At 43.8% G+C, this 12,875-nt stretch overlaps 1 protein-coding gene across 1 annotated transcript in view; it reads left to right on the plus strand.

Annotated features, from left to right (window-relative positions):
* Positions 1-12,875, plus strand: part of ADAMTS2 (ADAM metallopeptidase with thrombospondin type 1 motif, 2) — a gene marked incomplete at its 5' end in the record, with an annotated part of 111,230 nt that overhangs the window by 51,998 nt on the left and 46,357 nt on the right. The window contains one exon of the mRNA XM_010143239.1: positions 2,476-2,678. Within this exon, the coding sequence (XP_010141541.1) occupies positions 2,476-2,678 (203 nt within the window). The remainder of the gene's footprint in view (positions 1-2,475; positions 2,679-12,875) is intronic.

Genomic DNA, 12,875 nt, shown 5'->3' on the forward strand with positions numbered 1-12,875 from the left:
GCAGGAATAAAGGTACAGCGCTAGCAGTTAGTTAGACTTTGACACAGAAGGGAAAGAAATGGAAGCACAAAAGCTCTAGACCTTGACAGCCAGCCATCCGCCAAAATATCCACTCCTCCAGCCAGCATTGCTGCCCGGCTGCAGCCTGCGCAGGGCTCAGGCTCTGCCCGCTGCCCAGCACTGCTGCTCTGCAGGAGCAGTTGAGAGCTTTGCCTTGCTGCTGATTACCGTAGGTTTTTGTGAGCAGCAGGAGAGGACATGACCTGCAGCCTCTGCCAGCCTGGTCTTACTTTTCTAGACAGCTTTTAAGATTTATGGTCAAATTTTACAGTAGCAATGATTTTCCTTAGAGCTCATGAATGTATGATTGCCCCAGGATCCCATAGTGAAGCCCCCGAGCCTGCCAGGATAGCTGGGTGATTACTGCTGGGTGCCTGCAAGGGTTATCTCTGGAACTTTCCCAGGGGAGCACACCATGAGGTAGGGCTGGGGCTGGCTGCCTGGCAGGTTTTGAGCCCTCATGAAGAGCTCTCTCCGTTGCTGCAGGGCCAGACCTGCTCCCCCTCCACGGTAAACCTGGGAGTGACAGCTGGGCTCTGCGTGAAGAGTGAATTTTCATGCTGAATTGTGGATTCTGACCAGACTAATTTTAAAAACTTGCGGCCCCGGGAGCAGAAGCTGCTGGGAGCCTTGAGGCTGGCAGTGGTGGTTATGCTTATTGGACGCAATAAATGCCGCCCTCCCGAGAGAAGGACATTGTGGCTCCATGGAAATGTAGGAACACCGCATGGGGCCTTCTGTCTGTCTGGTGAGCGAGGGAAGCTCTGCCAGTGCAGTGTGGTGGCCTGCAGCGCGGGTCTTGTGACAATCACGTCCTTGGAGCTCGGTGGAGAAATGGTAAAAAGCTGCCCAGGCAAATGTGTCTTTTGGGAAGTCTTTTTTCTTCGACTGGAAGACTCTTCTAGGAAGCTCAGGCAAGCATCTCACCACCTTGGGCATTGCACACGCAAGGCACAGCCTGAAGCACGGGGGAGTGATGGACGCTGTGGTGGGGGCCAGGGGGGCTGGGTGTGTGTCCCTCCTGGCAGCCGTAGGCTGTAGAGGTTGGTGTGGTGTTGTCACCATGGTGGGGAGCTGTGGGGGTCTCTGCTCGGGCTACACACTGCCAGGACCTGCTGAATCGGTGGCCCCAGGCAGTGGTCTTAAGGCAAGAGCACAGAGGTTCTTGTAACGAGTGCAGTGATCTGGTGACTCATTCATCCCATCCCAAGCAGCCAGTTTTGCTGTGAAAACTTCAATAAATGGAGAATCCACTTCTGTAACATTTCCAAGAGTTGTTTCTTATTTCTGCTTTGAAGCTGATGGCTTTAGCTTCCTCCCTTTGCTTCCTATTATGTTTCTGTGAACTAAGCACTGGGAACCTTTAATCACTCCACAACACTTTCACTGCCTTTTTTTGCCTCTCTGAGCAAGTCTTTTCCTGACATCTCTGAAATCAAGAGGTTCTCAGAGAGGCTTCCAGGGCCATTGTAATGCAAATGATAGTAATGATATTAATGCTAATTAATAATGATATTAATGCTAATTAATAATGATATTAATGCTATTCTATAGGGTGAAATGTCAAGTTTCCATATTTTCATGTTAACTTTTTGTTAGGTAGGTGCCACATTAACTGTGTCCCGTCCTGTCAGGGAATGTGCTTTTCATATCACAGGGGCTATTAGAAATCGTTAGCAACAAAGTCGGCTGCTGTTGTGCCGAATGGATTGGTCTTTGACATGCAAAGTGACATAGCAAATGGGAAATGAAGGATGAAAAGCTGTCCAAAAAGTTGTGAACATAGCTATAAATTAATTAATTTCATATCTAAAATACGTTCCTGGGTTCTAAACAGAAAGAGGATCTGTGTTGCTACTGTTGATTCACATGCGTGTACCTGGGAGAGGAGCTAATGTGTTGAAGCGGGAGGGGTTGGTTTGTTACTACCTGCCTGGGTAGGAAAAGGCTCTGTTGGTAACGGCGCCGGCCTGGAGTAGGGTTCTGTGGGCAGTAAGGTCCGATACTGAAGTATGGTGTCTCTCTTTAATTATTCTGAAATGGAAGATATCCTTGGTAGCACAAGACCTCTGAGTGGGGTATTTTTCATACAAGTACATTTAAGCAACAAGTATTTTACTGCAAACAGCCCCATTCTTCTCATCAAGACATTGGATGATTGCTCTCCTTTTGGCCTTGTATTTATTACGCAAAATTTCTTTGTAGAAGGTATGGCTTTTATGTTGCAAAATAAAACCCCTTTGGGTCATATTTCTCTCTCATTTAGGTAATTTTTAATGACATTAAATGAAACTAATGCTGTTATAGAACACACAGAACATAACAAACACTGCTTCTTCCAATTTACACCAGTGTAGCTGAGACCTGAGCCTGCACCTCTCATTGTTGATAACTGGTGTCTGGTTTTGATTTCAGCGGCTAACCTCACGAGTTTGGATCGCCTGGACAGCACCTTGGGCTTTATTGAAGACCGGGTGCGTAGATCAAGGCAGCGCCATCGAAGGCATGCAGCCGAGGATGATTACAACATTGAAGTCCTCCTGGGGGTTGATGACTCAGTTGTTCAATTCCATGGGAAGGAACACGTTCAGAAGTACCTGCTGACCCTGATGAACATTGTGAGTACAACCCTACTAACTGCGTGGTGGGAAGGCACTGAAAGGACAGGGAATGTAGGTTGGTTTAGCCATTTGAATAGCACGTAACAGATTTTTCTTATGGCAGGAGATAAAAAAAGGAAAAAAAAAAGAAGAAAAAGGGTCCAAGGAAGAAGCTGACTGTGGGACTCTTAAAATGTTCAAAGTCCTGCTTACATACTTTGGTGGATGGGGCACAGGGTCAGGGGGTCAGGTTCTTGGAAGTCGTTATGTTTTATCCCCTTAGCCTAAGCTCCCTGCTGAAAAACATGGTTTGGACAACGGTCTTCAGCTAAGGGTCTATTAGAGACTTCAATTGCTTATACAGTTTTAAAACTACTCAGTTAGATTCTTTGATTCCTCAACAGCCACTTCGAGTCCCAGGCCACCTACCTACTCCTTGTTCACCCTGCAGTATATCACTGAATTTTCTTAAGTTGGTTTAGTATTTACTCCACGACTGACATCTTTAGGTTTCCCTAGTTAAGTATTTAATCTTTAGAACTACAATCTGTGCAACAGACCATACAGTGTAGTAGGGATGAAAGGAGACACTAGAGAATATTACGTTTGAAAGAACCATTTCTTCTTTTTAAATATCAGCGCAGCAGACACAGCGGCCCTCTAGTACCCTGGTCGGTAGGCACAGGCTCTTTGGGAAGAGAATCAAGTTTTGAAAATAATCATTATTACAAATCAAAATCAGAATATGTTCTATTCTCTGGCCAAAAAATGGACACAAGCGGTAGCCCCTGGCACAGGCAACTCCTTTGGGGATGACTTCCCTCTCCTTCTCATCTGGAACAGGAGTCTCTTCTCGATAAAACACAGTTCAGGTTCACTGAATGTGTGTTCTCAGTGAAACACCGAGTAAAAAGTTGTAGGTCTGCTCAGTTTTTGACAAATAGAGTATGACTGCTGAAGTTTACAGTCATGTCAAGAGGGTGAGCGTCTGTGGGTGACTTCTTGGCATTACAAAGCATAGAGGCAGATACATGGAGAGGAATCCAGGCCATGAGGTACATTTGCCTGGGATGTATTTTCCCAAGATATATTTTTTTAATTATGAAGCTTTTTTTTTCTTTTCTATTACATTCTTTAAACAATGTGTAGAAGATCACTGTTTTTCACTTTAAATGAGGGTTGGAATACAATTTAAGAAAATCCCTTGTGTGATACAAATTCAGTTGTACTGACTTTTTATAACAGCGTTGTAAATAGTTAAAAACCTGCGCTAACATTAGAGTTATAGGGTACTTAGTGTCTGCTCTGACGGCTGTAAATACATATAATCTAACAGAAATGACCTACTGAATTTCATTTATTTGTGTGGTTTGTTTCCTCTGAGGCTTAAAACAAAGTTGACAGTGAAACAGATGGTTTTATACATCTCTAAATTAACAAGCCAAACAGAGCCAAACCAGAAATGTGGCAAACAGGTTAAAATAGATTAAACAGGCCTCTACTTACCATGTCACTTCAATCTATTTTTAAAGATTAAAATATACAGTAATGGTAAAAGAAGCCATGAATGTTCCAGCTCTGGAATATATTTTTTCCTAATTTTAGCAAACCATCCAACACACAAATTGTAAGAAATAACAACTTCGAAGCAAGTAGTTTAGAAAGTGCAGCCTGTGTAATGGTACCCACAGGGCTGTAGCAGCTCTTTGCAGAGGCAGTAGTTGTTCTGTTGGGAAATCTGAGGTAGAAACATGTCTTTTGGGGACTGGGGATGTGTCCCTTGCCTTGTGTCCAAATACGAGGAGCTGTTTGAACTCCACAAGGCCTCTTGAGAAGGCTCTGAAGAGTCTTTGGCAGTCATCAACGTTGTCCTGTTCTTTCCTCCTTCAAACCTCAGCTGGTATCTAGTCCGTGTTTTAGCAGAGGGGTGGGTGGAGATAACCAGTTCTTTTTCTAGCTGTCTAAGTATCGCTTCAGTATAGAGAGGCAAGAGGGGTTTGTTACTGCAGACACCAGGCGATGCTGGGGACCCGTATCACGTCGAGGGGCATCACAATGCAGATTTTCTCTGTCCCCTTGGCAGTGTAACTCCAGCTGGCAGCTCCTCCAGCTCCTGCCCTCGTTGCTAGATGGATGCAAGGCCTGTTTCTGTGTAGACCATTGATTTGGGCTCCTTTGCTGAAATTCACACAGTGACTCCTCTGTTGCCCTCTCTTCTTCCTCCTTGAGTAGTTTGGTTGGTTGGTTGGGGTTTTTGTTTGTTTGTTTTTTTTTTAAATGAGCCCAATATAAAAAGCCTTGGGGTCTCTAGCTGTTAGAAGTCACATGTGTGCAGTATGTTTCTCATGAGATGTGTAGGTCCAAGGGTAGCTGAAAAAGAGAAGATAGCTACAAAAAATTCCAGCTGTCTTTTTAAATCTGGTGGAAGATCCTACCGTAGCCATCAGATTGTGTGTATCCTGTTGATTTAATGGATGTAATCAATTAACTTTGTATAGTAACAAGGCAGTAAGCGTAAAATCAATTAACTTTGTACAATAACAAAGTAGTAAGCATAAATTCAAAGAATTAATAAATAAAATAATTAATAGTGGAAATATTTCTGGTGATAAGAAGGTGATCAAATAATTGAATTTTGGTGGTCGCAAAACTGAAATAAATCCCTGTTGAATCCTCCTTTCTTGCCCAAGCTCCTGGAGGCACGATATCACTTTCCCAGAAGCAACTCCCAGCATGGCTGTTTCTCCCCACTTTGCCTGATTTCACTGTCTGTGATGGCACGAGCAGTTGTCCTTAATTAACTCTTCCCAGAGATGGGAACCACCAACTCAATTAAAACAGGTCTACCTAGACTTTAGTAAAGCTTTTGACACCATTTCTCACAGCATTCTCCTGGAAAAACTGGCTGCTCATAGCTTGGATGGGCTTTGCTGGTTCAAAACCTGGCTGGTTTTGGATCAAAACTCTGGGCTGGGCCCAGAGAGTGGTGGTGGTGAATGGAGTTCAATCCAGTTGGCAACCGGTCACAAGTGGTGTTCCCCTGAACTCTGTATGGGGAGCTGTTCTCTTTATCCATGATCTGGGTGAGGGGATCGAGTGCACTCTCACTAAGTTTGCAGATGACATGAAGTTAGGTGGGAATGGCCATCTGCTTGGGGGTGGGGAGGCTCTACAGAAGGATCTGGACAGGCTGGATCAATGGGCCAATGGTATGAGGTTCAACAAGGCCAAGCCGTAGGATGAGAGGGAACAGCCTCAAGTTGTGCCAGGGAGGTTTAGGATGGATATTAGGAAAAAATTCTTTACAGAGAGGGTTGTAGAGCATTAAAACAGGCTGCCCAGGTCAGGGGTGGAGGCATCATCCCTGGAGAGGTTTCAGACCTGTCGATATGGTGCTGAGGGACATGGATTAGTGGTGACCTGGCAGTCCTGGGTTAATGGTTGGACTTCATGATCTTGAAGGTCTCATCCAACCAAAATAACTCTGTGAATCTCTGAATATATTTTCTTCAAGCCCAGTGCAATGACTTACTCAGCACATCTGTTTCGTGCTGCTGAAGTGATGTGTTACCGTCCACACCTAAAAGCCATAAAGTGAGAGAAAACAGGGGCTGGGCGTCCTGGCTATCTTCAATAGCTCTGCTAATATTTATCCCGAAGTTGGAAATGAAATCACTCCCTAACGAATGGTGATAGTCGCCAGAGGATTTTTAACGCTTTGGGCTGCAGCCACGTATTGCCTGACTGTACGCCAGCCGCTTCACCGCAGTGAGCTCGGCCTCTTGCCACCCCCTTTTCATCCTCCAGCCGTTTCCTCATACAAAAACTCCGGTTTCTCTTGACATCCTCTTTTCTCCGCTCAGCACCATCGGGACATTCAGTCCATCTTTGGAAAATACGCCATTGTTTTCGCTTTAGAGACCCTCGGCTGCCTTTTGCTTGCGCCGTTTTCTTTCGCGTGTCATGCTGCGTTTTGTCCTGGGAAGGATGTGAGCTTGCTCAGTCCTCTGCATTTCCAAGCGTGAGCCCACACACCGCACAGATTAACTTTGTATTTATAGCATGCAGGAGCTTTGCAACAGAGCAGAGATACTTGGGCAGTATCTTGCAGCTCCCTAGTTTACTCCAGAATGCGTGAGGTGATTTAATTTCAGAAAGAAGGCGGCTAAACTTTATTTGCGGGAATTTATTTGCTCATACAAGTGTCTGGAAACATTAAAAAAGGGCAAGGCTAGAAGCGGCATCGGAGAGTTATCTCACTCCTCGGGAAACAAAAGGATTTCACTGCAGGGTGCTGTGGGAGGAGGAGCGGGGTGCTGAATGGGCATTATTCAGCTAAAAAGGGTATTGGTGTTAGCCAGCCCCGGGGCTGAAAGTCTCTGATGATTTCATAACCCTCTCTAAAATAGTTTTCAGCCTTTTGCCACCTGCTGAGGAAGAGCAGCTGACCTGAGACACACCAGTACCTTTACCTGGCTGGGCCAGGGTGGTTAGAGTGAATATTTCAACCTCTACACTCCTGTGTTCAGGATCACATCCAGGATGGATAACTTCAAAACAGACTTCCTGAAGAGGCAGAGCTGGAATATGAGATCTGACATTATTTTGACCATTCCAAATAACGATGTCTCATGAATTACAGTCACTTGCAAAAGATTTTGAACATACTGGCTCCATCTGTCTTGATCAACTCTTCAACTTTCACACCCCTCTTTAAATTGGTTTGTTTGGGTGTGGGGTTTTTTTTCCCCAGTGAAGCCCCTGGTTTAGCTTTTTCTTGAATCCTTTGTCTTTCTTCTTCTGCAATATTCCTCAATTCCTCAACTACTTCATTTTCTAAGGCTTGCAATTGTCACCTTTGTATATTTTTTAAAAAAATTTTTCTACAAAGTATATAATTTTTTTTATTTTTGGACAATTCAGGGGTAAATGAAAATTTCCTTTCCTTTACTGTAAAAGATGTGATGTTGCAATATTTAGGGATGAATCTCTGTTATATCCATGTAATGGGTATATGGCCAAGACGTTTGCGATGCTAAACCCCATCTCCTCGAAGCAGATCGCTGCGTCACTGCCTTTATTTCAAAGGGAGATAGACCCTAAATAGGGTTCATGCCTATCTCTGGGATAGATTCATAGTAATTTACCTGCCTTTGAAATCAGTGAGAATCAGTTTTAAACATTAGCCCGTGGGATTATGTCTCTCACAGACTGAGGGAGAGAAGTGAAGCTTCAGCTCCAGAACAAATACATTAAACAACGTTTCATTTGAATAACTGAAATCGATGGGAGTTACACAGCTGGGGGCTTTGGAAAGTCCCGGGAGTCTTTCACCTGCGTCTCTCAGCATACACGTCTTTGAAATTGTGGCCCTGAGGCACTTTTGAATGTGTTAGCCATCCTTTTTAATAGGATGTTCATGATACTGCTATTATAGATGAGATTTCTGCTTTCGTATCTCTGGCTGATAAGGGACGAAGATTTGCAGGTACAGAACAGCAAGTTCCTAATGAGAGGAAAGGGCAGAAATGCCATCGGTTTCTAACTGGCAGCTGGATTAAAACCTGAAAGCATGTCTCATTCAAGCTGTTAAAAAGAAAGAGATGATTGAACACTTTGAAATAATGGTGCACCCTGTATTCAGAATCGTGCTTTTTAAACTAAAAAGCATGTTTTTTAGATGGGAAGGATATTTCAGTAAAAGAGAATTGACTGGGTTTTTAAAAATTAAATAATTTATAAGCACCAGAACTCATTATTTCAAACCAGTTTATTTCAATAAGTACACTTCAGGTCTGAACTAACTCTAAGAAGTTCCACAAATAACAAATGCAAGTCCAGATCTGTTCATCTGAGGACTTCAGCTGTCAATAGCTGAATTATAGCTTGTTCAGAAATGGAATTGTGTGTATGTGAGTTAACTCCACATTTACACTGTTCGTTATAAACCAGTCACTGGGACTGGTGAGAACGGTCCTTTCTGACAAGGCCTCAGGAGGTTATTTTTGTTCATTAACTTGAAGTTGTACTTGTGATTGGGCATTCAGGAGGTCCCGCAGGAAATACTTTCTCTGAACTCTTACAGGGTCTATTAATTTTCACGGGGGTGTTATTTCCCATGTCAATTAGGTGAGCATTGCTCGTTATTATTATCTGGAACGTGCCTTCCTGCTCTGTTGGACATAGCACAGAGCATCACACAGGTTTGGGTACCATCCTTGAGGCAGAGGTAGCAACTGTTTGAAGACAGATTTTTTCCTTTGCTTCAAATATCAACATGAGCTTCAGCCATAAAGGTTGCAGCCAGGGACTTTTGAGTTGTGGCAGCGTGGTTTGTGTGATGGAGTATGGGTAATTAGAATCAGCTTTCAAATTCTGGATGCTTTTCTTAAACTTAGCTTTGAAGAGGTCACCGTATTTATTGCATTGGCACCACACCCCTATCCTAGTAGTAATATAATGAATGAATCTGCTCAATTATTTTATTATTCTCTCATTGATTTTATTAAGGTGATTGTGAGACAGTACTTCAGAAAAGTACTGAGTCCTTTGGTGCAAAGGTAATTTACGGTGTTCAGAGAAGTTTCTCAGAGCAGTGGTTTGTGGGCAAGAACGAGGAGTTCCAAGAGCCTGAGGGAGGAACTAAGAAAAATAAATTAGTCATGAAGTCAGAAAACAAAGTCTATGACCTTTCTACAGCCAACGTTACAGTCAAAGATGAGATAGAGACCCGTAACATGAAGCTACCTAGTGCCTTGCCAACACATCTGCTGTGGGGAATGTTTTTCATTTTGATCAGAAGCAGCTAACTTGGACTTGGTAACGTCTACTGACTCTCACACCAGGGAAGGTAAATCGGGGCTCGGACTTGTATTTGCACACAAAATGCCAGATTCTTGTTTCTCAACACACGTTGCCAGTCTCTTCTAAAACTGCCTGTTGCCTCAGGTTTTGAGCAGAACGATAAATGTTTTCCAAATCCGAGATCACAGTTTGACCTTTAAGTTTCATGTGTGTTGTGTGCTTTCATTATTCTTTTTTCCCTGTGACTCTCAACAAAGATTTCAGAAAAAAAGAGTTCCTCTCTGAGGAAATGAGGAAATGCCTTGTAAGGACTAGAAAGGGAAACATGGAGCCCTGGATTTTGCCTGATGACTTTCTATGTGACCATAGTTTATCCACCCAAGGAACTGATGTAACGTTATTCCTTTGGGATTAAGACGAAACTTTGGGAATGTTAGAAATGTTAGTGTGGGATCTTCAAAAGCATAAAGGAGGTGATGAAAATCGAAGAGGATAGTGGTGTTTGAAGTGGGAGCACAGAAAAATAAAGTGAGAGGGGAACGCTTTGGGGAGGGTCAGATTACAGAAGTTTGTGCTCAGTATCCACCATGACATTTCTGGTTCCTATTCTATAATTCAAACCAGCCGTTTCTTACAGAAATAGACAATCACTGAATGCCCACCAGGCACTGAGGCTTTGCAGCAGATAATTATGATCTGATGAATGAGCTGCATCTCGGGCTGGGCTCAAACAATGGCTTGCCAGGAGCTCTGCCTTCCCACGGGGAAGGGGCTGATGCTGTCCAGCTCCTCTGGTCTCGCTCTAGCAGAGATCCACACATGGTTCCTGCTCTGCCTGAGAGCACGTAGCCATCGGTAGTTTCTGCTACAGTAGTTATGTAAGGATGTTGGGTGATCAAAGAGCAGTCTAATTGGGTTGGATGGATCAGCAATTTGCGGTGGCTGAAAAGCCAGATGCGTAAACTGCATCTTGTGCCCTCTCCGAATGGTTAGATATGCCCTCTGATGGCTGCTGTAGCTGGGTCGGATCCGTCTGAGGTTGATGGTAGCCAGAGGTTGAAACTATTAGATGTCCGTCAGGGGAGTGTGCTCAGGGAGCCTGAGGAAGCAGTGCTTACCCAACCGTGCGCTGCAAAGCCTGGAGCTGCAGAGGGTGCGCCGCGGGATGAACTTGACTGTGATTGTTCATGGTTCAGCGGGACGGAGCTGTGTAGTGGTGGAGGGCTGGCTTTGCATAGAAGATACTATCAAACTTTGCAAGGATTGGAACTCCTTCAAACTGCATGAAGGAGTTTGCCAAAATGCGCACATTGGTTTAATTTGAGATTTAGGGAACCACCTGACTCTTCCTACATCAGCAGGTAACCCTCTCTGCAGCAAGACTAGCCTAACTGCAGGCTGCTGATTACTATTTGTGTTAAAGCCGGTTTCAAAATTCCCTTTTAGGATTGGGCCCTGCTTTGCTCAATAATAAAAACTTTGCAGTGCTTCCTTTACAAAGTTGGGGTTTTTGGATGTATTCTACGTGCTTACTGTGCTGACTGGAAATGCGCTCAGCGCGAAGAACTATAAAATAAGCAGAGAGGGACTGAGGAAAAAATAAAGTCTTTGTTTTTCTTATGTAGCACCAATCTGTGCCAGCCTGATTTCTAAACAGAAATTTTAAATAGAAATGCTTGTTTTGCTTTGATTGAAATATCCCAGAAAAATAAACCAAAGTTATCCCAAAATAGTTCGTGAACTACAATAGCTTGATGAAACTCTCTTTACAATATTCTGCCATGCTTTGAATTCCTTGAGCTTTACTCAGCCACCTTTGTCACCCTCTATAAATGCTGCATCACCGTGGGACATCTAACAAGGTTTAATGCATTCACTGCCCTCCCTTCAGGAGCTGTGATTTTGGGATGCTCTTGCTGTAGTTTCTTTTCCTATGTGTAACATAATTTTAGACTTAGTGACCTGAGAACATCAGGAGATTGACTCTGATTTTTCTTGTGTTGTTATGAACCAGGAGGCGGTGCTGTAAAAATATTTTGTAACCGTTTTCACACGTATGCGTGTTTATCATAATAATATGTCTGCTGTCCCATGATCTCTGCTTTGAAACAAACATCTTAGCAGTTGTGTTGGATGAGAGCCTGGAGCTTTCCGATTGCGCAGGCTGCTTGTTCATTTTGTGCCCTATACAACGAACTGCGTTAGCTTAACTCTGCTCGCCTGCTGAAATAACAGGTGGGAATCTGGAGAATCTGAGTTCGGGATGGTAGAGGCCCTTTCCGTGTATGCACTTGCCATGAACCTTCGAGAGCGCAACATTCAGTCACTTGGATCTCATATCTTTAATGACTTCCTGAAACAGATAGGTGCAATTCAGACTGCTCTGAAAGAAAAAAAGCAAAGCTTCTATTTCAGCGCATTATCCATGTGCAGGGAGACACTGCTGGTAAAGCCAGAGCTCAGCTGAGAACGGCACAGAGGGATCAGTTCAGCTCTGCGTGGAGAGCGGTCGGACTCATCCTTATTAATGAACCCAAGCACCAAAGCTTTGAATTGACCCACTGTCTTGCAGAAAATTCAGTATCCCAAGAGAACAAGTGCTTTTCCCCTCATTCACAGTTTGTATGTTAGATGTCATTTGCATGAACAGTCAAACAGCCTTTCACTTCTGTTCCATCAACGTTTTCAAGCCAAGTTTGATTTTGGCATGCAACGGCGATATGGTTGGTCTGTAACTCAGCTATTGTTAAAAGGGGCTTAGGTTAATTTCTGGAAGTTAATGAGAGCCACGGTGTGCAGCAATTTGGATTATGCTTTATGAACTAATTAAATACTTATTTACATGCTGTTTACTGTTCCCTATACACGGAGTTTTTGTCCAGTGCTCATTTCCTGCATAGGTAATTTACAGCTTATTTCAGCCTTGTATCCTTGATGCGTGTTCTCTTCCCACTACACAAAGAGTGAGGCATATTAATATCCTTGCCTGCCCTGTCAACACACAAGGGTCTTGGGTGAAAGAATTTTTGTAAAGCAAAGTGCGTGTTAACGTCTTCTTTGTAATCTGCGTTCAGTAATGGTCCTCAACGTAAAAGATTTTTTTTTTTTTATAGTACAAGAATATAAAGTTGGTCTTCTGAAGTCTTATTTAGACATGTAAATGAACGATCTTATTTTCAGAGTTATCAATTACAAAGCAGACCTGAGCAGATCAGCTACTTCTAAACTGCGATGAAAACAGTGGCCCCTGAAGCCAGTCATAGCCACGGCTTCTCACCCACCATCTTCCAGCCAAGGATCTGCTCATCAGCTGGTGATGAGCCTGCATCCCGGGCATCCCCCAGCGTGTTCCCCAGGTGCCCGGGCAGATGCCCTGCAGGGTGTGAGTCTGCTGCTGGAGCTGCGGTTCAG

Source organism: Buceros rhinoceros, unplaced genomic scaffold (assembly GCF_000710305.1).
Source record: "Buceros rhinoceros silvestris isolate BGI_N320 unplaced genomic scaffold, ASM71030v1 scaffold11059, whole genome shotgun sequence".
NCBI classification, from domain to species: domain Eukaryota; kingdom Metazoa; phylum Chordata; class Aves; order Bucerotiformes; family Bucerotidae; genus Buceros; species Buceros rhinoceros.